Source organism: Trachypithecus francoisi, unplaced genomic scaffold, assembly GCF_009764315.1.
Source record: "Trachypithecus francoisi isolate TF-2019V2 unplaced genomic scaffold, Tfra_2.0 Lachesis_group5, whole genome shotgun sequence".
Classification (NCBI taxonomy): domain Eukaryota; kingdom Metazoa; phylum Chordata; class Mammalia; order Primates; family Cercopithecidae; genus Trachypithecus; species Trachypithecus francoisi.
Window position 1 is genome coordinate 85,852,455 of NW_022681470.1, and position 25,164 is coordinate 85,877,618.

The 25,164-nt window shown below is 60.5% G+C and overlaps 2 protein-coding genes across 9 annotated transcripts; both read left to right on the forward strand.

Annotated features, from left to right (window-relative positions):
- The first annotated feature begins 1,390 nt into the window (after positions 1 to 1,390).
- Positions 1,391 to 9,979, forward strand: GUK1 (guanylate kinase 1). Of its 8 annotated transcripts, none has more exons than XM_033198785.1 (11): positions 1,421 to 1,534; positions 2,381 to 2,461; positions 2,799 to 3,002; positions 5,427 to 5,483; positions 6,621 to 6,734; positions 7,051 to 7,105; positions 7,894 to 7,971; positions 8,436 to 8,574; positions 8,645 to 8,729; positions 9,399 to 9,484; positions 9,693 to 9,979. In XM_033198785.1, exons 1-11 carry the CDS (start codon positions 1,474 to 1,476, stop codon positions 9,723 to 9,725), a joined length of 993 nt encoding a protein of 330 aa, XP_033054676.1. In that variant the 5' UTR covers positions 1,421 to 1,473; the 3' UTR covers positions 9,726 to 9,979. The 8 variants fall into 8 exon arrangements, with proteins under 8 accessions (XP_033054681.1, XP_033054676.1, XP_033054680.1 ...); XM_033198784.1 differs by having other exon boundaries at positions 1,426 to 1,534; positions 7,064 to 7,105; positions 7,875 to 7,971; XM_033198787.1 differs by lacking the exon at positions 2,381 to 2,461 and having other exon boundaries at positions 1,426 to 1,534; positions 7,064 to 7,105; positions 7,875 to 7,971.
- Positions 9,980 to 10,758: 779 nt separating this feature from the next.
- On the forward strand, positions 10,759 to 20,753 carry GJC2 (gap junction protein gamma 2). Its single transcript, XM_033198793.1, has 2 exons — positions 10,759 to 11,052; positions 18,639 to 20,753. Exon 2 carries the CDS (start codon positions 18,658 to 18,660, stop codon positions 19,987 to 19,989), a length of 1,332 nt encoding a protein of 443 aa, XP_033054684.1. The 5' UTR covers positions 10,759 to 11,052; positions 18,639 to 18,657; the 3' UTR covers positions 19,990 to 20,753.
- Positions 20,754 to 25,164: the final 4,411 nt, after the last annotated feature.

Below are 25,164 nucleotides of genomic sequence, written 5' to 3' on the forward strand. Positions count from 1 at the left end.
GGCCTTCAATAAAACTTTTTTTAAAATTTAAAATAGGCCGGGCGCGGTGGCTCAAGCCTGTAATCCCAGCACTTTGGGAGGCCGAGACGGGCAGATCACGAGCTCAGGAGATTGAGACCATCCTGGCTAACACGGTGAAACCCCGTTTCTACTAAAAAAATACAAAAAACTAGCCGGGCGAGGTGACGGGCGCCTGTAGTCCCAGCTGCTCGAGAGGCTGAGGCAGGAGAATGGTGTAAACTCGGGAGGCGGAGCTTGCAGTGAGCTGAGATGCGGCCACTGCACTCCAGCCTGGGAGACAGAACGAGACTCCGTCTCAAAAAAGCAAACAAACAAACAAACAAAAACTTTAAAATAATTTTTAGAAATAAAGTGCCGTGGCCAGGTGCGGTGGCTCACGCCTGTAAACCCAGCACTTTGGGAGGCCAAGGTTGGTGGATCACCTGAGGATGAGTTCAAGACCAGCCTGGCCAACATGGTTAAACCCCGTCTCTACTAAAAATACAAAAATTAGCCGGGCGTGGTGGCGGCCGCCTGTAATCCCAGCTACTCCGGAGGCTGAGGCAGGAGAATCGCTTGAACCTAGGTGGCGGAGGTTGCAGTGAGCAGAGATGGCGCCACTGAACTCCAGCCTGGGTGACAAAAGCGTAACTCCGTTTCAAAAAAGAAAAAAAGAAAAAAATAGGGTCTCGATCTGTCACAGACGGGAGTGCAGTGACACGAACACCGCTCACTGCAGCCTCGACTTCCCAGGCCCAAGCGACCGTCCCACGTCAGCCTCCCGAGTAGCAAGGACTACAGGCACAAAAAAACTTTTTAAATTTTTTGTACAGAAGGGGGTTTCCCTATGATCCCCAGGCTGGTCTCCAACTCCTGGCCTCAAGCGATCCTCCCGCCTCGGCCTCCCAAAGAGCTGGGATCACAGAGGTGAGCCACGCGCACGGCCACATTTCCCAATTAATGGTTTTTGAAAAGTGGCCGGCTTGGAACGGGTTGGCAGAGTCGTTGGTTAGGCCCCTACAGTGTCGATGGAGGACGAAAACGGCGCTGTGACATTAAGTGGGAGGAGGCGGGCTGGCGCAGCGCTGTGACGTAGCAGATGAAAGTCCGGCCTGCGCTGCACTGAGGTACTTCTCTGAGGGACAGGGCGGGACAAGTACACCGTGGGCGGGGCCAGCGGGTCGTGGCGTTAGTTCGCGCTGTGTGGAGGCGGGCCGGCGCGGCGCTGTGACGTAAGCGGGAGGAGGTGGGCAGGGAGGGCGGTGTGGTGAACGCCCCTGCGGTGGCGACAGGCCGGCGCAAGTGGAGGCGGGGCCAGCGCGGCACTGAGGTAAGTACTTCCCCAAGAGGCGGGGAGGAACGAGTCAGACATGGGCGGGGCAGGAGCATCATGACGTCAGTCTCTCGCGCGGGCAGAGGTGGGCCGGTGCGGGGCTGTGACGTAGGTTCAGTGGGCGGAGGAGGTGGCCCCAGATGCTGCGGCGCCCGCTGGCCGGGCTGGCTGCGGCCACCCTGGGCCGGGCCCCAGCGGACGGTGAGTACAACGAGCACAGTCGTGAGGGTGACTCGCGGCCAAGGCGGCAGCGGCCCCTGCGCTTTGCGGTCCCCCAGTCCACTCCGCCTCCGGATCTGCTCCTAGCCGGGACACCCTGTGACGAGTTCAACTGTGGACCCTGAGAACTGGGGAGCTCTGGAGGGCGGACGGGCGGGCAATGTGGGGGAGCCCCTGTCCCGGAGGAAAGGGCGCTCCTCAGGAGCTGAGCGGGCCGGCAGTTCTCGCAGTGTCGAGCTGCTCCTCTGGCGCGTAGGAGCGCTCGGTGTCTTCCCGACAGCTGGGCACGCCGCCAAAGAGAGCAGCCGGGAGTCCCTATCGCTGGCCCGGCGCGGTGTGCGCTCTGGTTCCCACCTTACCCTGCAAACCCGGGGGTCCTGGGCGGATGGAGCCGGCTATTCTGGGGCTCCCAGGATTCTGTCTGCCCCGCGGCACGGCGCAGAGATGGGGACTTGGGGAAACTGCAGACCTTCCTCCCGACGCATGAGTGTGGCATTTGGGGTTCGGATTCTCCCAAGGCCAGAGTCCGGGTTAGGGTTCTTGAAGCTGCCCAGCTGCCATTCTTGAGCGTCGCCTTAGAAGTATGCCCCAGTAAGGACTGGTGTGGGAAGCAGGTGCCTTAAAGTTGATTTTGACCCTGCATGTGGTGGGCCTCGGTTTCGCCTCTGCTTGAAAGAGGCCAGTCCTGGTACCCCGGGCTGGGTCCTGCTCTGCTGTCCCTGGGCTCATGGCCCCTTCCTGTCTCAGGCTTGCTCTGCCCTTTGCTGGGGTTGCTGTCGAGGACCCTGTGCAAGACTCCGCCTGTTTTTCTTTCTCCCTGATGGACAGACCCAAACATAGCCGCGCAGCATCGTGAAGGGCTGGGGTTTTCGCGTCTGTGGCTCTGGAAGGGCGCGGTTTCCCCAGGAGGTAAAGGAATGCTCCTGTGCCCCTGGGGGAAAGAAAGTGAAAACGAAAGCGCCCTGGCTGCTCCTGGTGTGGTCCCATTTAAAACGAGGTTGCTGAAGGCTAGGACGCGTGCTACCCGGATGTGTGCCCAGAGACCCTGCAGCCAAGAGCAGCCGCCTAGACCACCAACCTCCCCTTCATCCAGCCGGCCCAGCCCAGAGCCCAGGCCCACGTCTGGTGGATTGTGTTTTATGAGAGGCCAGGCAGGGGCTAACTTCTCTCGGTTCTCAGAAGGTCGAGCCCTCTATTAGCATCTCCTGAAACAGTGGGCAGAGGGCAAGGTGGTGACTCTGTTCAGTCCTTAGGATGGCTGGAAGCCAGAAGGAGGAGATTAAGCCGCCAGAGCAGGAAGTGCATTTCCAGGAAAGCGGCTACTGGGGCAGCATGGGGGCCCAGTCCAGGGAGCGTTCTGGCAGAGACCATTCTGGAACGTGGATCTGTGCTGGCGGCTCCCAGGAGACCTTCCATCTCGGAGCTCCTGTGGAGACCACGTGCCTGGCAGGTTCTTACAGTTGTGGGTTGTGTGGCTTCTTGCCAGGCAGCTGACTGGGGTTTGCGACTGTGGGTTGGTGAGAGTGGAGAACACAGAATGTTGTTTGCTGGAATGCTTCTCTCTGCCCACAGGAAGACACCTTTGGCACGTGTATTCTGGTCAGGGCAAAGTCAGGTTCTGTGATTTCCACCCCAAGATTGTAGGAGCCATGAGGCCTGGGCCACAATTTTCTCCCTTGGTTGTGTTCCATGGAAGGTGGCTTTGGTGTCCGCTCTGCCATTGGTCTCTCCCCAGGCAGGCAGGCATCCTGTGCCCCCACCTTGTCTCCAATGGTGGTGTGGCTGTGCTTCTGCAAGGCCCACATCCACTCACTGTCTGCCCTTTGCACTCTCTGGCTGGCCAGGGCCCCTAGTAGTCTGCTCATTGTGCCCTCACGCTTGGGCAGAGCCGAACTCGGGACCCAGGAAGAGCAGAGTGTTGGCCCGCCCAGAGTTCTTGGCAATTGGTGTATCATGTGTGCCTCATGCCCTGTGCTGGGTGAGAGTGGGCACAGCTGTGCAGACAATGCCCTTGGCAAGGCCAGAGCCTGGAACCCTGCCTGGCAGCAGCTGGGCAAACTGGTGTCTTCTGCCTGTGGGCCCAGCCTCACCTCAGTAGCTTAGCGCTCCCTCAGGAGGGAGGGGGGGAGGCCTGGAAGCCTGGGCTTGGTGGGGTAAGAGTGGTGCAGGGGCAACACCTGTGGAGGAAGCAGGCAGAGTTGGGTCCCACCAGCGTCTGCTGTCTGCTCTGTGCTGGATTGCATCTGTTGGTGTCTGATAGTTGTCAGGGCTCTGTGGTGAAGAGACACACCTGCCGCTCACTGCTTGCGAGGAAAGGGGGAGATCCCCAACCCAGGAGCCAGAGATGGAACTCCAGCTCCCCCATTCCCAGGAGTTGGAAGTGAAGCATGAGCTCCCCAATTCCTGGGAGTCGGGGATGGGGTGTGGTGTCGAGGAGGGGATGGAGACCAGTGTCTTGTGGTGGTTTGGTGGGATCCTCAGAAGGCGTGGCTCTCCCCCTTCTGAGGACACACAAACTCCCAGAGTTTCTGGCGATTGATGTGCCACGTGTGCCTTGTGCCCTGTGCTGGGCAAGTATAGGCACAGCTGTGCAGACGACACCCTTGGCGAGGCTGGAGCCTGGACCCCTGCCTGGCAGCAGCTGGGTGAACTGGTATCTTCTGCCTGTGGGTCCAGCCTCACCTTGGTAGCTTAGTGCTCCCTCAGGAGGAAGGAGGGGAGGCCTGGTCAGTGGAGGTCACCGCTGTGTTTCCTTCCGTGTGGATTTGTAGTCACGTAGCATCTAGGTTCAGACCCGAAAAGCTTGGAGCCAGGGGCTAGGGGAAACAGGGCAGGACCAGCCTCGGGGTAGCCCTGTCGGACCCACCAGTGCCATGCTGGCTGTGGGTTGGCAGGGCGGAGTGACCTTAAGAAGGGCCAGCTCTGGAGCAACAGGGCAGAAGCTCACTTGGGGTCCAGCCCACAGGACCGTCTGAGTAGTGCTCCCATATCTGGTCCTTTGAAGCGCATGATCTAGCTTAACTTTTTCTCCTTCGTATTGGAAAAGTCACCATAAGATCATCAAGTCTTAATTTCTGTTATCTTGATGCTTCAAGTAGGTGTGTAGCTATTGCTGGATATGTCCTGAGAACTGCACCCCTTCCACCCTGGCGAGAAGCAGGGGCTCCAGAAATTCATGCAAGCGGCATGGCTCATTGATTGTGGGAGACTCTGGGGGGCTTCTAGCTAGTGCATTATGGGAACCAGGCTGTGGGGGTTGAAGGGCTCACTGACTGGGAGAAGCTGAATAGATGAGGAACCCTGGCCACTGTGGTGCGTGCTGATGGTTGGCTGGCACATAGAGGAGGTGGCAGGGCTGGAGAGGCCTGAGCTAAGCGCAGGAGCAAGTTCTGTGGGTGGGAGAGCCAGGAGGGCATGGAGGGCATGCTGAGATGAAAACAACATGTGCTTGTGACAAAAAGCCCAGAAGAGGCAGTAAGGAGGGAGGAGTCTATCCCTTACGGAGAGTACATGGACTTCTGGGTGGGTGCCCTGCAGTTCCCTTCCTCCTGAGTCTTTTTAACTGGGGGTCTGGTGTGTTTGTGATCAGTGACATGTATGCCTGTGCATGTGTGCCTGTGTGGGTACACGTGTGGTGTGTGTGCATTTGTGTGCGTGTGTGTGCTGTGTGTGCATGCATGTGTGTGTGTTTGTGGTAGGTTTGTGCACACATCCTGCATACCTTTGTGCCTGGGAGTGGCATGTGTGTGGTGGGTGTCCCTGTGCATGATGGAGTTGCAGCCGTGGTGCATTTGTGAGATTACCTTGGTGGCCTAAATTGGGGATTAGGAGAGCATCCTCAGGTCCTTCCCACTGTCTGCTCGTCTGCCCACAGGCGGCTGTGCCCCAAACAGGAGGAGGCCATCCACGCCTCACCTGAGTTGTGTCCAAGGTTTGTGTGTTGCCAGGGGTCTGTCCACTTCCCTCTGCCCTGGTCCCTGAACACAGCTGCAGTGCATGGCCCCACTCCTCAGCTCTGCTCTCCACCCCAACTTGAAGATGCTGCCCTGGCCCTGTGTGCAGCTCATGTGGGCTGGGAGGTCAGGGCAGGTGCAGGTCTTGGGACAGGAGCTGGAGCCGTCTTTTCCTTCCTGCACAGCCGCAGAGCAGGTGGACAGGGCTGCTTCCCTGCAAGGGCGGAAGGCCAGGCCCCCTGGGGATTTATTCCTGGCTTAGAAGGGTGGGGCCAGAAGCAGGCGTGGTGGGGATTAGGGACTCAGCACCCTCAGCTCTCAGTCCAACAGACAGACCCGCCCTAGGCTGGCCACAGAGGCCGCACCCCAGCAAACAGGTAGGCGCTGTTCCTGGGGAGGATTCCCACCAAGCAAAGGCCAGCTCCTGGGCCCTCACCTGCCACAAGTGTCCAAGCTAGGATCCTGTTTGCCTTCCCCTTGGGGGCTGGGAGGGAGACCTCCAACCCCCTCCTGGCATTACCAGCATCACAGATAGGAGTCCCAAGTCTGACGAGAAGTTCCTGGAATGGGCATAGATCAGCAGATCTTGACAAGGCCATATACAGGGACATTTCCATTCCAGACCTAGCAGCCCAGCACTCAGCATCATGCATGGGAGCAAATGGCTGGGCTCCTGGGTGGGGTGGGGGTCTCAGGGCAGGCTCCCAGAGGGCTTGGAGGTGACTCCACCAGGTGGGGATGGTAGCTCTGGGGTAGGGTGTGATCAGAGTAGACAGTATCGCTTGCCAGGGACCCCTGGGGAGGCTGACAGGATCAGTGGGTTCAGTGGTGGTGGATTTCAGTGGGGGGCTCCCCAGCTGAGAACCCAGTAAAGCTGGCCTTCCATTCATCTCCCGTGTGCCCAGATCCTGGTCTGAGGGCCACTCTGTGTATGCCGGGCCTTCCAACATGACAGAGCTCGGGGAAGAACACCCAGGCTCTCAGGAGACTCTCAGGCCAATGTCTCCATCCCTGGGTGAGCCCTTTCCTGCCATGAATTCAGGAAGGCAGAGGCAGCTCAGCAGGTGGGGGCCAGAGGCCACACTGCTATCCACAGCCTCTCCCCTCACCCCCAGGCATGTCGGGCCCCAGGCCTGTGGTGCTGAGCGGGCCTTCGGGAGCTGGGAAGAGCACCCTGCTGAAGAGGCTGCTCCAGGAGCACAGCGGCATCTTTGGCTTCAGCGTGTCCCGTGAGTCCAGGGCTCTTGCGGGGGGATGTGTAGACCTCAAGGCTGCTGAGTAGTCCCACTTCCTACCACACAGAACCTGAGGTTATTGCACTCCTGCTGTCCCGCGTGCCTGTGTCTCCCTTCCCTGGGTCTGTCGAGTACTGATAACTGGGCCGCAGTGTCTCTTTCTGGGAGAACCCTCACCTTGTAGACTCCTGCGCCTTCCCAGCCGTGTGCTCCACTGGCTGCCTGCATCCTGGGGCTCAAGTGCTGTCGGGACTGCAAGGGGAATGCTGGGTGGGGCAGTGCGCTCTGAGCAGTCCCTGATGGGTGACAGATCTCTCTGCTAGATACCACAAGGAACCCGAGGCCTGGCGAGGAGAACGGCAAAGGTGAGTGGGGTGGGGCCCTGTGACTGGAGCACCCCCAGTGTGAGCAGGGCTACTGGGCCCTACAGCTGTGTTGGCTGTGCTGCCCATCTCCTGCCCCCGTTGATCCCTCATCTGTGAGATGGGTCCTTGCCTCCAAGAGCCAGTGAGCTAAATCAGGGTGTCAGTGTCACAGCGCCGTGTCGCCTTCCTTGGGTACAGTGTGAGAGGCCAGCCAAGGCCTAGGGCTGTCTTCCTCCTACCCTGGAGGCAGCCACAGTGCTGCTGTCCCCAGCCCTGTCCTGGGCTTATCAGCACTTTTGAGCTGTCTTCTGGGGTCCTGGTAAAAAGGGCTACTCTGCCTGCCTGATTCAAGACAAGGGACCCCCTTCCCAATAGCACCCCCGCCCCTTAACGTGCAACCCAGTGGTCTCCAGTCACCCCACCACATCATCCTCTCTGTAACCTGATGGTCACCAGTTCCCTCACCACCTTCCCCCAGCACCTGTTGATCTCCAGTCCCCACTCCCCCCACCACCAACTCCCAACTCCCCGCCTGGAACCCAGCAGTCTTGTATCTCCATCAGTGAGGACAGTGTGAGAAATGGTGTCTGGCTCAAGCACTTGGCAGCACTTGAGGGGTCCTCAGACGTCTCCTGCCTGGCAAGGATCTGACTGAAGCAGTCGTGGGCGTGGGAGGGGCCTGCAGGCATGCCTGGGTTGGGGGCGGCTGGCCCTGGAAGCCCTGGTGCAGGTCCAGTCTGCCCTCTGGACTGCCCCTCCTCTTCCCCAGATTACTACTTTGTAACCAGGGAGGTGATGCAGCGTGACATAGCAGCCGGTGACTTCATTGAGCATGCCGAGTTCTCAGGGAACCTGTATGGCACGAGGTGGGCCACGCGTGGGTGTGGGTGGGCTCCCGGGGTTGCTGTGGGCAGCAGGGGTTCAGGTAGTGCCTTCTGCCTGCCTGCCATCCACACCACCCGCCCCGTGGTTATGAATGTGGCCAGGTTGTGGCCCAGGGCCAGGCTCCCAGGTCTGTGGCCCTGTGGTGGCTCTTTCACGAGACTGCTGGGCCTGGTCCTGCCACCATGCGTTGTCCTGGCAGGGTGAAGGGTGCACAGGACACCTCGTGCTTACTACAGGCACCTTGGAGGGTGGGTGGCCTGTGTTCCCTGTAGGTGGGGCAGGGTGTGGGGGTAGCAGGTTTGAGGTGCTGTGGGGTGCTGGGTTCACGCCAGGCCTAGGCTTAGCTGTGGGAGAATGCTGGGCCTGGGAGGACCTGGGTGTCCCTGAAGCTCCTGTAGGCCTCGGAGAGCCCTGGCACCCCTGCTGACCTGGCACCTGCCTCCAGCAAGGCGGCGGTGCAGGCTGTGCAGGCCATGAACCGCATCTGCGTGCTGGACGTGGACCTGCAGGGTGTGCGGAACATCAAGGCCACCGATCTGCGGCCCATCTACATCTCTGTGCAGCCGCCCTCACTGCATGTGCTGGTATGTGCCGGGCAGGGTTGGGGGCTAGGGGTCAGGGCATGCCAGGCTCTGACTGCCACCCCCTTTTTAGGAGCAGCGGCTGCGGCAGCGCAACACTGAAACAGAGGAGAGCCTGGCGAAGCGGCTGGCTGCTGCCCGGGCCGACATGGAGAGCAGTGAGTGTGCCGTGGGACCACCAGGGCATGCCAGGAGGGGAGTTGGGGTTCTGAGACCTTTGGCACCAGAGACCCTGTGGGTCCCCAGACCTCCTGACACCTGGAGTCCCTGTGAGGGTCCTCAGATCTCCCAACTACCTCCCAACACCTCGAGTCCCTGTGAGTGTCCCGAGAACTCACCCCAGTCACCAAGGGTCTCATTGAGGGTCCTCAGATTTTGTTCTGTTACCTAGAGTCTCTGTGAGGGCCCCCAGACCCCCCATCACCCAGGGTCCCATGAGATGTCCTCAACCTTCTAGCCCCGGGGGTGTCATGTACATCCTCTTACAGCTGTCGCTTTTCCTCTGGGTCTGACTGCAGCCCGCAAGAAGAGGGCATTTAATGTTCTGCTGTGTGTATAGAGGACAGTGCAACCCCTAACCAGAGTCCTGATGGGTGCTGGTGTCCAGACCCAAGGTCTGGGGTTCCAGAGAGAGCAGGAGGGGTACCTGAAGACCGAGTCCCAGGGGGCGCCCTTCCCTACCCTGCACAGGCCCAGCTGGGCTGGAAAGCTGTCCCACAGCCACAGAGAGGACAGCCGCAGGCCAGTGGGCTGTTCTGGGGCTCGTGTGGGACTTGGGGTGGGGCTGCATGGGCTCACTGTGCCCTGATCCCAGGCCCCACCCACAGGCAAGGAGCCCGGCCTTTTTGATGTGGTCATCATCAACGACAGTCTGGACCAGGCCTACGCAGAGCTGAAGGAGGCGCTCTCTGAGGTGGGCCCATCCTTGTGCCTACCTGGGCAAGGCCCAAGGGGAGGCCTTGGGGCCAGGCCTTTGTTGTCCAGGAGGCCACTGAGGTCAGATGGGACAGTCCTACCCAAGCACTGGCGTGAGACACCAAGGTCCACTGTGGAGGGAGAGCAGGAAGCCCAGCCCTTCCTGGATACCAGCCCTCCCAACTCTCTTTCTTCCTCACTGGCAGGAAATCAAGAAAGCTCAAAGGACCAGCGCCTAAGGCTTGCTGTCTATTCTTGGCACCCCAGGCCCATACAGGACCAGGGCAGCAGCACTGAGCCGCCCCCTTGGCAGGTGATAACGGCAGCTCTGCGCCCTTGGCCAGCACATGGAGTGGAGGGGATGCTGCCCCTGTGGTTGGAACATCCTGGGGTGACCCCTGACCCAGCCCCACCGGGCTCTCCCCTGTCCCTATCTCTCATGTTGGACCCAGGGTTGACATCCTAATAAAATAACTGTTGGATTAGAAAGTCCATAAATGAGTGGAACGTGGCCCCGAGGTTGGTGGGGCCCGATCCTGATCGGGCCCCGAGCTCCAGCAGCCCACCCTAACCACCAGCCCCAAGGAGGACCCCCAGGTGGCCTCCGCCTAGGCATCTGCTGCCTGTCGGCTCCTGGCTGCCACCCCAAGGCAGCATCATGCTTGACTGGCAGCCAGGGAAGGTGGCAGGGCTGGTCCCAACCCGCCTGGTGGGCCAGCAAGTGGAGAGCAGGCAGTGGCTGCACCAGGCAGCCTGAGGCTGCAGGGGTGGGCCCTGAGGGCTGCCTCTTGGTGCCCAAGCTCCTGTGGGTCTGGCATGGGCCAGAGCTTCCAGGAGAGGCCCCTGAGCTCTGGCAGCTGGAGGTTCTAGACCTCAAGGCATGGGGGATTCCTTGAGGGAGATGCCCCTCCCCTCGTGGCCCCAGGAGCTGTGTGTTGTGTGTGGGGAGCCTCTGGTCAGGCCACCTCCCTCCTTCCCCTGTGCTCCCCCAGCCTGCCTGTCTAAGGCGGCACAGGGCGGTGCTGCCGGCCACCCCTAGGGTCAGCCCCAGCCCTGTTCTGATCCTAGGTGAGGTGCTTCTGGGATGGGGTGCAGACAGATGGGTGGGAGAGTGGGAGGCAGGCAGGGCGCCCCGCCGGAAATGGGGGCGGGGAGCAGAGTCCCTGCCCAGAGCCCAGACTGGGGCCTCCAGAGGATACAGGCCAGAGCTGCCCAGGAGGCTGGGCAGGGGAGGGAGGGGAGGGGAGAGGAGGGCAGGGGAGGGCCCGGGCAGCCCCCAGAGGGTTGCTGCAGGACAGGTGGACTGAGCTTCGGAGGCTGGGGCTGGCCTCTGACCTGCTTGGGCCTGGAAAGTCCTGCCCGCTGCCCTGCCCCCCAGGACAATCAGGGATTCAGACCCTGAGGCTGAGGGGGGAACAATGGGGCCCTTGAGGGCCCCTCCTCCAGCCCCCATTGTGCTTGGTGGCGAGAGGTGGCCCTGGCTCGGCCACACACCCTCGGGGAGGACCAGCATCTAAGCAGGTGGAAGGGGTCTGAGGGAGACTGGAATTTTCTGGCCTGGAGAAGGTAGGGTGCTGGGGTCCATGTATGTACCTCATGGGGCTGGGGGCTGTTGCCCCAGGAGACAGCCTCACCCTGTGCTCCTGACCTTGAGTCCCCGAAGGAGGGAGGGCTTCCTGAGGATCAGCCCCAGAAGGGTGCACTCCTTGCGCCTGCCACCCTCTCCTGGGCTCCGCTGCTCCACGCAGATGGTGGGGTGGCCCCCGACTCCGTGTCTGTGTCCTTCAGGCCCAGCTGCCTTCACTGCAGGGTGGGCACCAACTTGCGGGGTCTGCTCTGGGACAGCTGGCAAGTGGGAGGGGGGTGCCTTCAGTACCTCCCCCAGCAGCTGGGGCCCCTCAGGCAGCGGTAGGGCTGGCCTCTGAAACACCAGCCAGCTGCATTGTGTCCAGGCCCACTCTCCTACCCTCAGCGGCCACCTGGACATGAGGGGGCTGGCCTGCCCCTTGCACAGACAGACCTGGGGCCCTGCTCAGGCTCCTTCATAGAAGACCACAAGCCAGTAAGCTTGCACTGGGGCCCAGCCTAGGCCTGAAGTGCAGCAGACCCTGTGGTCAAGGAGCCATCCCCAGTGCTCGTCAGTGCCGTGATTAACTGGGTGGAGGCCCCCCCTGGGGTACTGGAGCAGGCCCTCAGTGCAAGGAAGGGGTAGCGTGGCTGAGGAGTGGGAGGCCCACACCCCGCTGGGAGGGTGGAGCACCCCAGGGCTGCTGCACAGGGAGGCCACAGCCCAGGCGTGGGGACCCCCATCCCGGAGCTGGATGGCAGTGAGCCCAGGATTCCTGGCTGCTGGGCATTCAGGAGGGAAGAGATGGGTTCGTGGACCCTGAGGGAGCAGGTGGAGAGCAGGGACAGGCTTAGGAGGCTGGGGTAAGCATCACCCCTTCACTCCCACTATGCATACCCCCCAGGGCTCCGTTTCTGGAGGATGTGTGGTCAGCTCCAGGCCTGCAACAGCCCTGGAGGCTGGCCGGGGGGAGCTGTCCAAACTGCAGTGATGACACACTCCCAGCCTGACCCAGGCCTAACTTGACCCCTTGGTCCACCTCCAGGGGAGGAACAGTCCCTCACTTCTGGGCCTGACAGCTCTGTACCTGCTTGGGACCCCGAGGGAGGGGACTTGAGAATGGGCTGCAGGAGGGCCCACACATTGACAGTGCCAACAACCCCAGGGGGAAGAGGGCTCCATGGGGGAGGAGGCACCAGCCTGGATGTTGCCTCACCGGCTGCACCTGTGCACGGCCCTGGCAGGGGCTGGGGACCCCACAGACTCATACCCCCACACCATGTTCCTCAGTGTCCCCTCACTCCCCTGGCATTCCTGAGCACCATACCCGTGCTCTTGGGCTCCTGGGGATCTGGTCAGTTTAGGAGCTGTGGCAGGCCATGTGAGGGGAGCCATGATGTGGGCAGGCACTTGGGGTCTTGGTGGGGGCACCTTGCGTTCCTGGGCCTGGGGGGAACTCCCTGAAGGAGGCACGTGGTGAGGCTGAGTCTGAATAGGGAGGGTTCATGGCTGTGTGTGAGAGTGTGAGTGTGTGAGCCCAGCTCTATGTTGAGCTCAGGCAGCAGTGTGCATGTGGGAGTGTGCACTGCTTGTGTGTGGAGGGTTGGAGGGAGGAGCGTCTACTGTGTGTACATGTGAAGTATGCATGAGGATGGCTGGTACCCACACCCACTGGGCCTACAAGCTGCACAGGCAGGACAGCGAGGCCGGCCACGGAGCTGCTGGGGCAGAGTGGGTGTGGAGGGAGGGTTCCAGGCCTGGGACTTGGGTCCTGGGTGGCCGAGCTCTGCACCTCCCTCTGGACCAGGGCATCCAGAGGAGCATGACTGAGGGTGCATTTGGGGCTGACCATCCCAGGGCCTGGGCTGTCCAGGACAGGCAGCTGGGGGCTCAGGCAGGGACATGGAGGACAGGTACGGGAGCTGCCACCACAGAGCTGAGCTCTGGGCATCAGGGTAGGGGGCTACGGCCTGTCACGGGTGAGGAGAAATTGAGGCCTGAGGGTGGGTGAGCGCTGTACCCCCTCTGAGTGAGGACCGTCCCCACACAGGGCCCCGCAGTGGAGTGCAGGGGAAGGAGGGGACTGTGCCTGCAGGAGCCCCAGGGAAGTGGGACTGGGAATCTGCTTTGGACTAAGTGGACAAGCGACAGCACTGGGGTCCCATCGTTTTCAGGGAGGGGAAGAGCCTGCCCCAAGGTCCCACCTGGTGAACTGTGTGCGTGGGTACTTGTCTGGTGGCTGCCCTAAACTGCAGAAAACACCCGCGCTTCGTGGCCTGCCCTGGGAGGGTCTGGAGATGGAATGAAATACCTGGGCCCCTGACCCTGTGCTACAGACCTGCCAGGGCGGGGCTTGTTCTGCCGTGTCCCAGGACCCTTGTTCAGACCCAGGATGAGCAGGAGCTTGATGGGGGAGGAGGCCCGGCTCTGACTGGTGTCCTAAGGTGCCAGGACACCAGGACACCAGTCAGAGCTGGCCCGGTTTGCAGACAGGTGGGCTCGGCTTGGGCCTGCTTGCCCTGAAACCCTTCCCAGAGGTGGTCCCCACTGTAAGACCGCCATGGTGAGCCCCTTGGCTCTTGCCGCACACCCTTTGAAGCCCTTCCTGTGAGTCCCTGATGCCACCAGGGTGAGACCGTCCCCACTGTGAGGCCCCCTTTCACACCCTGGCCTAGTAGTGAGCCCCTGTGAGACCCTGGTCCTCAGTATGAGAACCCTGTGAGCCCCCGGCCCTCCACCAATGCCCGCATCCTCCTCTACTTCCCATAGCCTTCCCTGGGGCTGACCCTGCCTCACCACTCCGAGACCTGGGCCAGGCAGCATCCTGGCTGCTGGCCTCCTGTGGTCACCCCCCTACCTCGCCCTGACATACATTACTAACCGCTCCCTCCTCCCAGACTTTGAAGCCCAAGGGTGCTTCCAGCTCTTTGACCAAGCTGAAGCCCCTCCCCACCAATCCTCATTTTGGGCACCCTGGAGGTGTAGCTTTGGGGTGAGATCTCTTGGACTTGTGTGCACATAGTCTGCAAATCCCGGGCCTGGCTCCTTGGAGGCCAGCACCCCTCCCCTCTCCTCCTGAGGGCCTCCACCAAACCCCTGCTGACAACCTCATCCTGCAGCACTATCCCAGGGCCTGGGCTGTCCAGGACAGGCAGCTGGGGGCTCAGGCAGGGACATGGAGGACAGGTACGGGAGCTGCCACCACAGAGCTGAGCTCTGGGCATCGGTAGGGGGCTACCATCAAAAGAAAAAAAAAGATAGGGTCTTGCTCTGTCACCTAGGCTCGAGTGCAGTGGTGTGATCTCGGGTCACTGCCATCTTCCCCTCCTGGGTTCAAGCGATTCTCCCACCTAAACTTCCCGAGTAGCTGGAACTACAAGTGCACCACCATGCCTGGCTAATTTTTGTATTAAGACCACATTTCTTAAAATAAAAATAAAAATTTCCAGCATGGTGGCATGTGCCTGTAGTCCCAGCTACTCAGGAGGCCAAGGTGGGAGAATTGCTTGAGCTCAGTAAGATTTACAGAAATGGCCGGGCATGGTGGCTCACGCCTGTAATCCCAGCGCTTTGGGAGGCCAAGGCGGATGGATCACGAGGTCAGGAGATTGAGACCATCCTGGCTAACACGGTGAAACCCTGTCTCTACTAAAAAACTTCAAAAATTAGCTGGGCACGGTGGTGGGCGCCTGTAGTCCCAGCTACTCGAGAGGCTGAGGCAGGAGAATGGCGTGAACCTGGGAGGCGGAGCTTGCAGTGAGCTGAGATCTCCCCACAGCACTCCAGCCTGGGAGACAGAGTGAGACTCCGTCTCAAAAAAAAAAAAAAAAAAAGGTTTACAGAAATGTTGTGAGGATAGTGCAGACTTCTTAATAGACCCCACTCCCAGTTTCCCCGTTGCTGACGTCTTGCATTAGCGTGACATGCTCCTCATAATGAATGGACCAAAATCCATGAGCTGGGATTAACTGAGGTCCTTGCTGTATGCAGATGTCCTTGCCTCTCCCCTCCGGCTCCTTTTCTGCCCCACCGTGGATCCCACATGGCATCAGTCACCGCGTCTCCCTGGGCTCCTCTTGGTTGCGGCAGCCTCCTGGGTCTCCTTGTATGGGATGTCCTCACTGTCTGGATGAACACTGGCCAGATGTTCTGTAGGATGCCCCTTGGGTGGGATCCCTTTTAGCCTCATGTTTCCTTATGAGTCCTCAGGGGGATGGATTTTGAGAGGAAGACCATGGAGTTGATGTAACCTTCCCATGAGATGCTGTGAATCATCCACACCATCCACGACGCTTGTGATGGCACCTTGGCTGCCTGGCCAGGGTTGGTGTAGGATGCGTGCTGCAGAGGCGTTCTCCCCCTCTCCCTCCCACACCCTCTGAAGCCAGGTTACTAGGTGCAGCCCACAGGTGGGGCTGGGGGTCATGCTCCCCTCCAGTATAGGGTGTCCACATGGCTGCTTTGGATTGACTGTGCACAGGGGAGCTGTCTCCTGTCCCCCATTTGGTTATACATTCAGTCAGGTACCTTGGCTTCTAATCTATGTCAGTCTGTAATCTGTAACACAAGACTACTTGATTTCTTTTACTGCTTAGAGGGATCCAGTCTCAGGCACTGGGCGCTGTACATGCAGGTGCTGCTTGCACAGACTTCCTCTCTGACACTACAGTTTACTCCAGGCTCCCCTGTACTTTCGCAGCCCCAGCCCTAGGGTCTGCCAGTCCCCGACTAGGGGTTCGTGATTCCTGTGACTGGAAGTAGAGGTAGGAACCAAGGCCTGGGCCCCAGGTAGGTTCTTGCTCCTAGGGTGTTTTTGCATTGAGGCCTTTGCAGGCGCCAGAGCAAAGATGTGTGTCTGAACCCAGGTGCATTCACACATCTATATTTTCTATAAAACCGCCCACGTCTCTGTGAGACACCTTGCAGTCTCCAGCTGTGATCACATGGAATTGTCACCAGCAGTGTGGAAGGCCGTGACACAGCGACAGCCTCAGGGAAGGGCTGAACCCATGTGTGTGCGCCTGTGCATGTGTGTGTGGCGGGGCCAGGCAGCAAAGGCTCCTGGTGGGAGTGGGCTCCAGCCAGTGTGGGAGCCATGGGCAGAGCACACGAGGGGATATCTGGAGCCAGGTGTGGAGTGGGGGCAGGGGACCTGGCACTGGGGCAGGCAAGGCTGTGGCATTTGCTCTGGTTAGGAGTCACGGACGGGGCAGGAGGCCTGCTGGGTAGGCGTCCTAATGCTCCCCAGGCTTGCAGGCAAGGAGTGAAATGCCTGAGGCCCTGCAGGCAGACCCGGGTGGGGGGGCCAGGCTCAGGATTGGCTGGGGTGGAGAAGCTGCTCTGCAGGGCAGAGTGGCATTTAGGTGTGGCCCTCTGGCACTGGCTGTGCCTGCTGGGCATCTGAGTGCCCATGTTGGGGGTAGAAGCAGGCCCAGGAGAGAATTACGGGCTGGAGGTGTGGATCTGGGAGTCCCCATAGGCGTGGCCCTCAGACCAGGACCTGGGTTCTTCCAGGCCGTTCCCAGGACCACTATGTGGGTGCAAGTGACACAGCACCCCAGAGCGAAGCGCCAGCTCTCAGACACCAGGGCACATCAGCCCAGGGCCGAGCCACGGTGGTCACCAGAGCTGAGCCGATGGCGCCATTTCCTCAGCTGAATCAAGGAAGCCACTCGGCAGTCAGCCACAATGAGTGCTCACACCATTGGCAATGGCAGGCGCCATTACTGCAGGCTGCCCCCAGAGAGCTATTTGTTCAATATTGCCCCCACACAGCTGGGCAGGCCGGCCCTGGCACCGAAGGCCTCCTGCCCCATCTCTCCTTTGAGCCTGCTCTGTCTCAGGTTCCTGTCGGGCTGGAATCAGTGAGCCTCAGCCTGCTGTGATGGGTCAGGCGGGGAGGGAGGGGTGCTCTGCCTACCAGAGCCAGGGGGATAGGGGAGGTGGCCCCAGGGCTGGAGTGTGCCAGCCTGTGCATATGTGTGTGATCACATGTGTGTGAGTGCATGGGTCTGTTTGCATGTGTGTGCATATATGTGTATGTGGTTGTGCATACATATGTCTGCATATGTGTGCATATGCACAAGTGTGTATGTGCCACCGTGTTTTCATGCATGTGTGTCTGCATGTGAGTGCAAATAGGCATGTCTGTGGATGTACACTGGTGATAGTTTGCACATACACATCTGTGTTTGCATTAACCCTGTTTGCATCTGTATCTGACTGTGCATGTGTATGTGTATGCACGTGTGTGTGCCTGTGTATCTGCATATGCATTGCGCGTGTTCATGCATGTGCACATGTGTGTGCATGTGTACATGTGTCTGTGGATATGTATCTGAGTGTGTGTGCCCATGTGAATGTGTGTGGCTCTGAGGGGTACTGCACAGATGTGAGGAAGCAGGGCCACTTCCCCAGGAACCCTGACTGCCCCCTCTTCCTGCCCCGGGTGGGGAGGCCTCAGCTGCATAAAGAGGCGGGGAGCCTCACCAGCGACTGCTGCTGGTCCCACACCTGCCGCCGCTGCCTCCCAGGCCAGGTACAGGGAGAGGGCCAGAGGCAGAGGGAGCTAAGGGGTCTCCTGCCCCAGCGACCCAGGAGCAGGTACTGGCCCCGGGGAAACCGCCAGGAGAGGGTGGGCAGGGGAGCTGTAGGAGCTCTCCCTCCTTGGAGCACAGTCCCTGCTGCACAGCCCTCTCCTGGGGGCACTTGCCCACCTTGGGCTTGGCTGACCTGCCGCATAGCTGTCTCTGAGGGTCGCAGGTGCTGAGTGTGGGCTTGCATCACTGGGTATATAACCTCGCTGGACACCGTCCCTCCTGGATGGACGCCTGGCTTCATCCTGACCCCAGCTGGGGACGGTCTGGGTTGAGATCATGGAGGACCAGGAACCTAGATTGGGCGGGCCCTGGAACCCTGCGCACCTGAAAAGGGCAGCGGGACCAGCCGGGGGCTGGAGGGAGGATGAAGGATTTTGCCGAGGCGGAGGGACCCTGACGACCCCTGTCCAGGGTGTGGAGGGAGGCTGAGCAGGGCCTCTGGGGGCTGAGGGGCTATGGGAATTGTGGACTGGTGGCACTTTGGGGTCTGGGATCTGATGGTGGGGCAGGCACGGGGGGCTGTGAAGGACTGAAGGCCAATGGGGCTGCAGGGTGGGAGCCAATGGGGCCACAGGGTCTTGGGGTCTAGGGAGCTGGAGGGGCCAGGAAGGATTGAGTAGGTAGGCAGGCTGGGGACCCTCTGCCTGTGGGACCCTCTCCAACAACCTGGATGCTGCTGGGGCTGGGCTGGTGGCCATGGGTGCAGCGGACACTGAGACCACCAGTCCCCACACTTGAGTGGTGCTTGCCTCAGTGTCCCCATCTGCCTCCTGAAGGCAGTTCACCCAGCTGGGGCCCTGCATCTGCACAAGCAGGGGTGGATCAGGTGGGGGCTTCCACTTCCGTTTAAGGTGGCAAGCTCCACGTCATCGGCTGTGTAAGCAGAGGGGCCAGCCGCAAGGCAAGCCTGGAGCCCCAGCTCTGAGCTCTGAGCGCCATGGGTCCCTAAGTGCAGGCCCCTGGCTGACCCCCACTCCGCCCCACAGGACCCGCCCGCCTGCCCCTATGACCAACATGAGCTGGAGCTTCTTGACGCGGCTGCTGGAGGAGATCCACAACCACTCCACCTTCGTGGGTAAGGTGTGGCTCACGGTGCTAGTGGTCTTCCGCATAGTGCTGACGGCTGTGGGCGGCGAGGCCATCTACTCGGACGAGCAGGCCAAGTTCACCTGCAACACGCGGCAGCCAGGCTGCGACAACGTCTGCTACGACGCCTTCGCGCCCCTGTCGCACGTGCGCTTCTGGGTCTTCCAGATCGTGGTCATCTCCACGCCTTCGGTCATGTACCTGGGCTACGCCGTGCACCGCCTGGCCCGTGCGTCTGAGCAGGAGCGGCGCCGCGCCCTCCGCCGCCGCCCGGGACCCCGCCGCGCTCCCGGAGCGCACCTGCCGTCCCCGCACGCCGGCTGGCCTGAGCCCGCCGACCTGGGCGAGGAGGAGCCCATGCTGGGCCTGGGCGAGGAAGAGGAGGAGGAGGAGGAGACGGGAGCAGCCGAGGGCGCCGGCGAGGAAGCGGAGGAAGCCGGCGCGGAGGAGGCGTGCTTAACTAAGGGGGCCGGCGCTGACTGCAAGGCGACGGGGACCCGGGGCACAGCCGGGCAACACGATGGGCGGAGGCGCATCCAGCGGGAGGGCCTGATGCGCGTGTACGTGGCCCAGCTGGTGGCCAGGGCAGCTTTCGAGGTGGCCTTCCTGGTGGGCCAGTACCTGCTGTACGGCTTTGAGGTGCGGCCGTTCTTTCCCTGCAGCCGCCAGCCCTGCCCGCATGTGGTGGACTGCTTCGTGTCGCGCCCTACTGAGAAGACGGTCTTCCTTCTGGTTATGTACGTGGTCAGCTGCCTGTGCCTACTCCTCAACCTCTGCGAGATGGCCCACCTAGGCTTGGGCAGCGCGCAGGACGCTGTGCGCGGCCGTCGCGGCCCCCCGGCCTCCGTCCCCGCCCCCGCCCCCGCGCCGCGGCCCCCGCCCTGCGCCTTCCCTGCTGCTGCCGCTGGATTGGCCTGCCCGCCCGACTACAGCCTGGTAGTGCGGGCGACCGAGCGCGCTCGGGCGCACGACCAGAACCTGGCAAACCTGGCCCTGCAGGCGCTGCGCGACGGGGCAGCAGCTGGGGACCGCGACCGGGACAGTTCGCCCTGTGTCGGCCTCCCTGCGGCCTCCCGGGGGCCCCCCAGGGCAGGCGCCCCTACGTCCGGGACGGGCAGTGCTACCTCTGCGGGCACCGTGGGGGAGCAGGGCCGGCCTGGCACCCACGAGCGGCCAGGAGCCAAGCCCAGGGCTGGCTCCGAGAAGGGCAGTGCCAGCAGCAGGGACGGGAAGACCACCGTGTGGATCTGAGGGCGCTGGCTTGCGAGCTGGGCCAGGAAGAAGGAGGGTTGGGGGGCTCCGGTGGAAATCTGTGACCCCTTCTCCTCAGCCTTCTCCTTAGCAGGAGGTCTCAGGCAGAGTCTGCCCAGAGGGGCAGCCAGGCTGCTCAGGGAAGGGGCTGAAAGCAGCAGAGGAGTGCTCTGGCTTGCTCACCACTGGGGCCAAGGTGGGTTGGAGAGAGGGTCTAAGAGCCAGGAAGGACCCTCTGCTGTGGTCTGAACCCCAGGGGGGCTGGGGCATTGACTCCACCCCTGTCCTGAGCTGGAATACATCCTCTGGGATGCCAGCTCTTCCATTTGAGCTTCCCTGCAGCAAGCCATGGAGGCCCTAGGGTGCCTGGTATGGGCATCAGTTGGTGGGAGTGCGGGGGTGCGTGTTCCCATTCCCTGCGACATGGAGGGCTCTGTTGAACAAGGAATGGGGCTCCTTCAGCCCTCCCCCTCCCAGCCCCAAACTGAGACAGACTGGGAGCTGGGAGCCTGGGGTGGGCAGGACCACACCCTCTTTGAGCTTCTGCGATGCCGGCCTTCCCTTCCTCTGGGAGACTTGAAGTTCTGCAAAGATGTTGACCATGCCCTGCAGCTTGGACCCAGTGGGTGGTGGTCAGGGCCTGGGGGCTCCATGCTGTGGGAATGGGGCTCTGGGGTTCCTGCCTGTGGCCTGTCTGCCCTCCTCCCTAATTCAGACCCAGCCTCAAGAAGAAAGGGAGTAAAATAAAACTAACTTGTTTATAACCTTGTGTGTGCATGTGTATGCATGTGCACGTGTGGCTATGTGTGTGACTGCATGCACACGTATGTGCATTGTGTGCATGTCTGGGTGTATGCTAATGTGTGTATGCATGGGTGTGTGTGCATGGCTACCACATGGGGAGACATGGCTTAGCTCCAGGCTGGCTGGGAGAAGAGACCCCTCCCCAGGGACAGGCAGGGGAGTATGGTCACAGACGAGCCCCTGTAGCTTGTCAGATAACACTCGGAGCCTGGTGGGTGCCAGGCAGCATGCTGGGGGCAGGGGTGGGTGGGACTGGGTGGAGTGCACTGATAGTGAGAAAGAAAGAACACACTCAGAGCCTCAGGTTGGGCTGCAGCCCAGTGGATGGAGGGTGGCTGTCTCAGGCCCCGTCATGACCAGGACGTCGGCCAGAGCCTGCAGGGGTGGCTTTGGTGAGGGGCCGGGGGCTTATTAGTCCCTGGAGCACACTCCAGGTGACTGGCTATCCCCCAGCCTCCCTTAGGCCTGGTGCAGCCTGGCCGGCTGCCCCTCCTGGGCTGCATACCCCTCTCTCCGTGTTGTCCCCCAGCCAAGACTCAAGCCGAGGCTGAGCCCTGAGTCTCACCTAAGCCCGACTCCAGGCAGATGCCAACTGCAAACTGAGTCCCTCTCCTTTCTGGGGCTTGCCTGGCTGACCTCTGGCCCCAGGTGAGCCCCGACTCATGGAGCCACGGACAGCAATGCTGAAAGTGCAGCCTCAGGGAAGAAAAGCAAACACCAACCCCAACAGGTGTCCACTCCAGTGGGGACACACCAGGAGCCTCTCCAAGACAGGAAGGGTTTGGGGCTGTGCTGCTGGTGGTGCCGTCGCGGGGGAGGCCAGGTCCCTGGTGGGGGGGGGGGGGGCGTGGTGTCCAGCCATACTGGGCAACTGTGCATGGCTCACCCTTCCTCCACCTTTCGTTCTGTTCAGGCCTTTGCCTGATCAGATGAGGCCACCCACATTGGGAGGCCAATCTGCTTTCCTTAGTCCATCTATTCAAGTCTTAGTGTCATCTAGAAATGCCCAAACATACCTAGAATAATGTGTGACCCCATATCTGGGAACCCTGTGGCCCAGTCAAATAGACACATAAAATGAACCATCACAGGCCAGGAACTGTCTCACATCTGTAATCCCAGCACCTTGGGAGGCTGAGGTGGGAGCATCACTTGAGCCCAGGAGTTCAAAACCAGCCTGAGCAACACAGTCCCCATGTCTACAAAAAATTAAAAAGCAGCTGGGCATGGTGGTGTGCACCTGTGGTCCCAGCTACTCAGGAGGCTGGGGTGGGAGGATCACTCGAGCTAGGGAGGTAGAGGTTGCAGTGAGCTGTGATTGCACCACTGCACTCCAGCCTGGGCAACAGAACAAGACCCTGTCTCAAAGAAAATAAAATTAGCCATCACAGGTGGACTGGAGGCAGTACTGCTTCTTCTTTCGGAAACTTTAATCTTTGGCTATATATCTAAATATAGATATAAAAATAGTATATAGTATCTATGTCTGTATTTCCTGTGGTTTTGTTTCTTTGGAGAACCCTGGCTAGTATACATCCCTCAGCCAGAGCTGTTCAAAGGGCACCCCAGCTTTGAGGGAAGCTGGAAATGATCTCTAACTTGGAGGGTGTGCCCGTTGGGACTGCCATAACACCACACCATGCACTGGGTGCCTTAAACAAGACACTGATCTCACAGTCCTAAAAGGGAAGGCCAAGATTAAGGTGAGGGCAAGCCTGGTTCCTCCTGCAGCCTCCCTCCTTGGCCCATGGATGCCATCTCCCCGCTGTGTTCTCACACGGCTGTCCCTCTGTGTGCATCTGTGTCCTAATCTCCTCTTCTTTTAAGGACACCAGCCGCCGTGGATTAGGACCCACCCCAATGAACTCATTTTAACTTAATCATCTCTTTAAAGGCTTTGTCTCCAATTATAGCCACATTCTGAAGTTCCTGGAGGTTAGGACTTCAACACAGGAGTTTTGAGGGGACAATTCTGCCAGTATTAGAGGGTATATGCCCCCTGGGAAGCTGGATTGTCACAAGAGAAGGGGAGACGGGACCCTGGGGACAGAGCTCCCTTCTTGGAGACTTGGGGGTAGGTGGGCCATGTCAGGTTTGTGAGCATCTGCTGGTGGGCTTAGGCTCTGTTACTACACCCTGCCAGTGGCACGGCCCTAGCCAGGAAAGGCTGTGCAAGCCCCAGCCTCCACGCCATCTGCTAGTCCTCCCTCTAAGACCAAGTCCTTGATAATCTGGACATTCCCACAATGTCATGCCTGAGCCCCACACCACCAAGCAGGGCCGGCGTCTCCCACTACAGCGGGATGTGATATCTTAGTTGCTCCAATCTGCGGACCCCCAAAGGCTAAACCCATCCCACACTCCTGGCGCTTATCAGTCACTTTTAGAAAACCCATGCCTTGGTTTCCCCAGCCACCTGAGGTGGCCACGACGGTGATGAGCTGAGCCTGGCACTGCTGACACCACAGTCCCCCTCCCTCCTCTGTCCTGCATCTTCTGAGCTCTAGGGCAGGTTGGCAGCGGGGGCCAGTCACTGGTGGGCCCAGCCCTATACACAGCAGGACAGAGCCAGAGCAGGCGGTGCTGGAGCAGGCTGGCGGGATGGGACTCCACGTCTCACCTCCATCCGTTTCCACAACCTCAGCCAAAACTCTCGGCTGCTCATGGGTGTGCATAGTGGGGTGAGGGGCCATCTGCTCAGAGACTCCCCCAGAACAGGGCAGTGGCACTCTCCTTCCTCTAGGAAGGGAGGAAGCCCTGAGGCGAGAATAACAGGAAACCACCTTACCCCCACCCCCACAGTACCTGGGAAGCAGGGGCTGCCACCCTCACGCCCAGACATTTTCCAGTTCTCACTCCCCTGGCCCCAGCTGCAGCCTGGTCCCTGAAGCCAGGACAGGGGTGGGGTTTCCTCCCCCAGGTGCCAGGCCCCAGTCCCCTGCCTGCTGATAAGGGGAACAGCAGCCCGGGTGGCTGGCCAGGCTGGTGTAGAGGGTCCAAGAAGGCTTCTTGGAGGTGGCCTGGAGCTATGGCCTCACATGGCTCTGGCACTGGAATGTGGCCCCTGGGACTCTGGAGCTGAAAGCTCTCTTTTGTTTCCTTTGAGTCCATTTGAACTGAAGGGGCCCCTGATGGTGGTGGCAGCTTCCTTGTGGTGGGGGGCCTAGGCAGGGCGGATTGGAAGCCAGTGGGCCCGGCCCGGGGCACCAGGTTGCCACACGCCCTTCCTGCTGCCTGTGCAGGGGTGGAAGCAAATTCCTCTTCTGGCTGAGGACCAGGCTGACGTGAGGCTAGAGGAATTCGACCCCCGCCTGTGAGTGTTGTCCGCGCCACCCCCTGCCCCAGGTTTCATCCTGCCTGCCTTCCGCTCTGTCCATATGGGGCTGCCCGGGGGAGGTGGGGGTACCGGGTCACCCTCAGGAACGCCAGGCTGTGACAGAGGAAGGGGTGGCGGCTATAGCCAGTGGCTAGGGAGCACATTCTAGGCCTGGCCTATCTCAGTCAGGAAGCTGGCGGCTGGCGGGGGACTGAGGCCCAGGGACCTTGGGGGACCTGGCTGATTCTCTCCAGGCCCCTCACCATGCCCTGACCCTCGCCTGGTTGGGCAGGCAGGGATCCGGGGCCTCACAGGGCTTGGGGCAGGTGGGGATGCTGTGAGGAGGGTTCAGAAGGGCAAGTAGGAGCTCCAGGGACGAGGAAGCTGCAGTGAAAGGAGTGGACTAACGGCAGGGCCTCCGTGGCCACGTCCAGGGCCTGCGGGAATTCGCTGACTGCCCAATGTCACCTGAGCCCCTAAGGCATGTTGGGTGCTGGCCCAGGCCCTCGGGACACGGCAGGGAGCTATGGCAGGGATTCTCTGCTTGGCCAAACTCCTGCCAGGATCCGGAACCTTCTCCTAGGCCCATGTGTGGGCACTTGCTTGGAAAATCCAGTTTTAGTAAGAGCCCTGCTGAATCAGTTTAGCCAGACCACCACACCCTGGATATCTCACCCTCCATGACATCTGATTGGGTCCCTCATCCTCCACCGTCCCCTGGTGACGTCTGATCACCCTGCCTGCCTAGAGCAAGGACCCTGTGAGGTGGGTTTAGCCAGACCCCTCAGCCCTGATGTCTCCTTACTCATTCCCACCCACTGACCCCAAGCTGCTCCTCGGCTTCTCCACCCTCTCCCATGCTGTGTTGGGGTTGAGCTCCATCTCCACCAAGGCTGCCAGGCAGGGCCCCACACCACATGATGCACCTTGGTGCAATCTTCCTCACTGATGTTACTATGCATCACGAGGAATTTTTTTATTCAACAGCTACACAAAGACCTCTGCTTGCCAGGACTCTGCACCATAAAGACACATTGAATAAAGTTTCTTTGGTG

What these genes read in the sequence shown, in the direction of transcription:
- GUK1 (XM_033198784.1), top strand. Translation starts at nt 1,474, where the DNA reads ATGCTGCGGCGCCCGCTGGCCGGGCTGGCTGCGGCCACCCTGGGCCGG. An exon ending in CTTTGGCTTCAGCGTGTCCC is followed by an intron (nt 6,735 to 7,063) that starts GTGAGTCCAGGG and finishes TCTCTCTGCTAG; the next exon opens with ATACCACAAGGAACCCGAGG. An exon ending in TGGCGAGGAGAACGGCAAAG is followed by an intron (nt 7,106 to 7,874) that starts GTGAGTGGGGTG and finishes CCTCTTCCCCAG; the next exon opens with ATTACTACTTTGTAACCAGG.
- GJC2 (XM_033198793.1), top strand. Translation starts at nt 18,658, where the DNA reads ATGACCAACATGAGCTGGAGCTTCTTGACGCGGCTGCTGGAGGAGATC.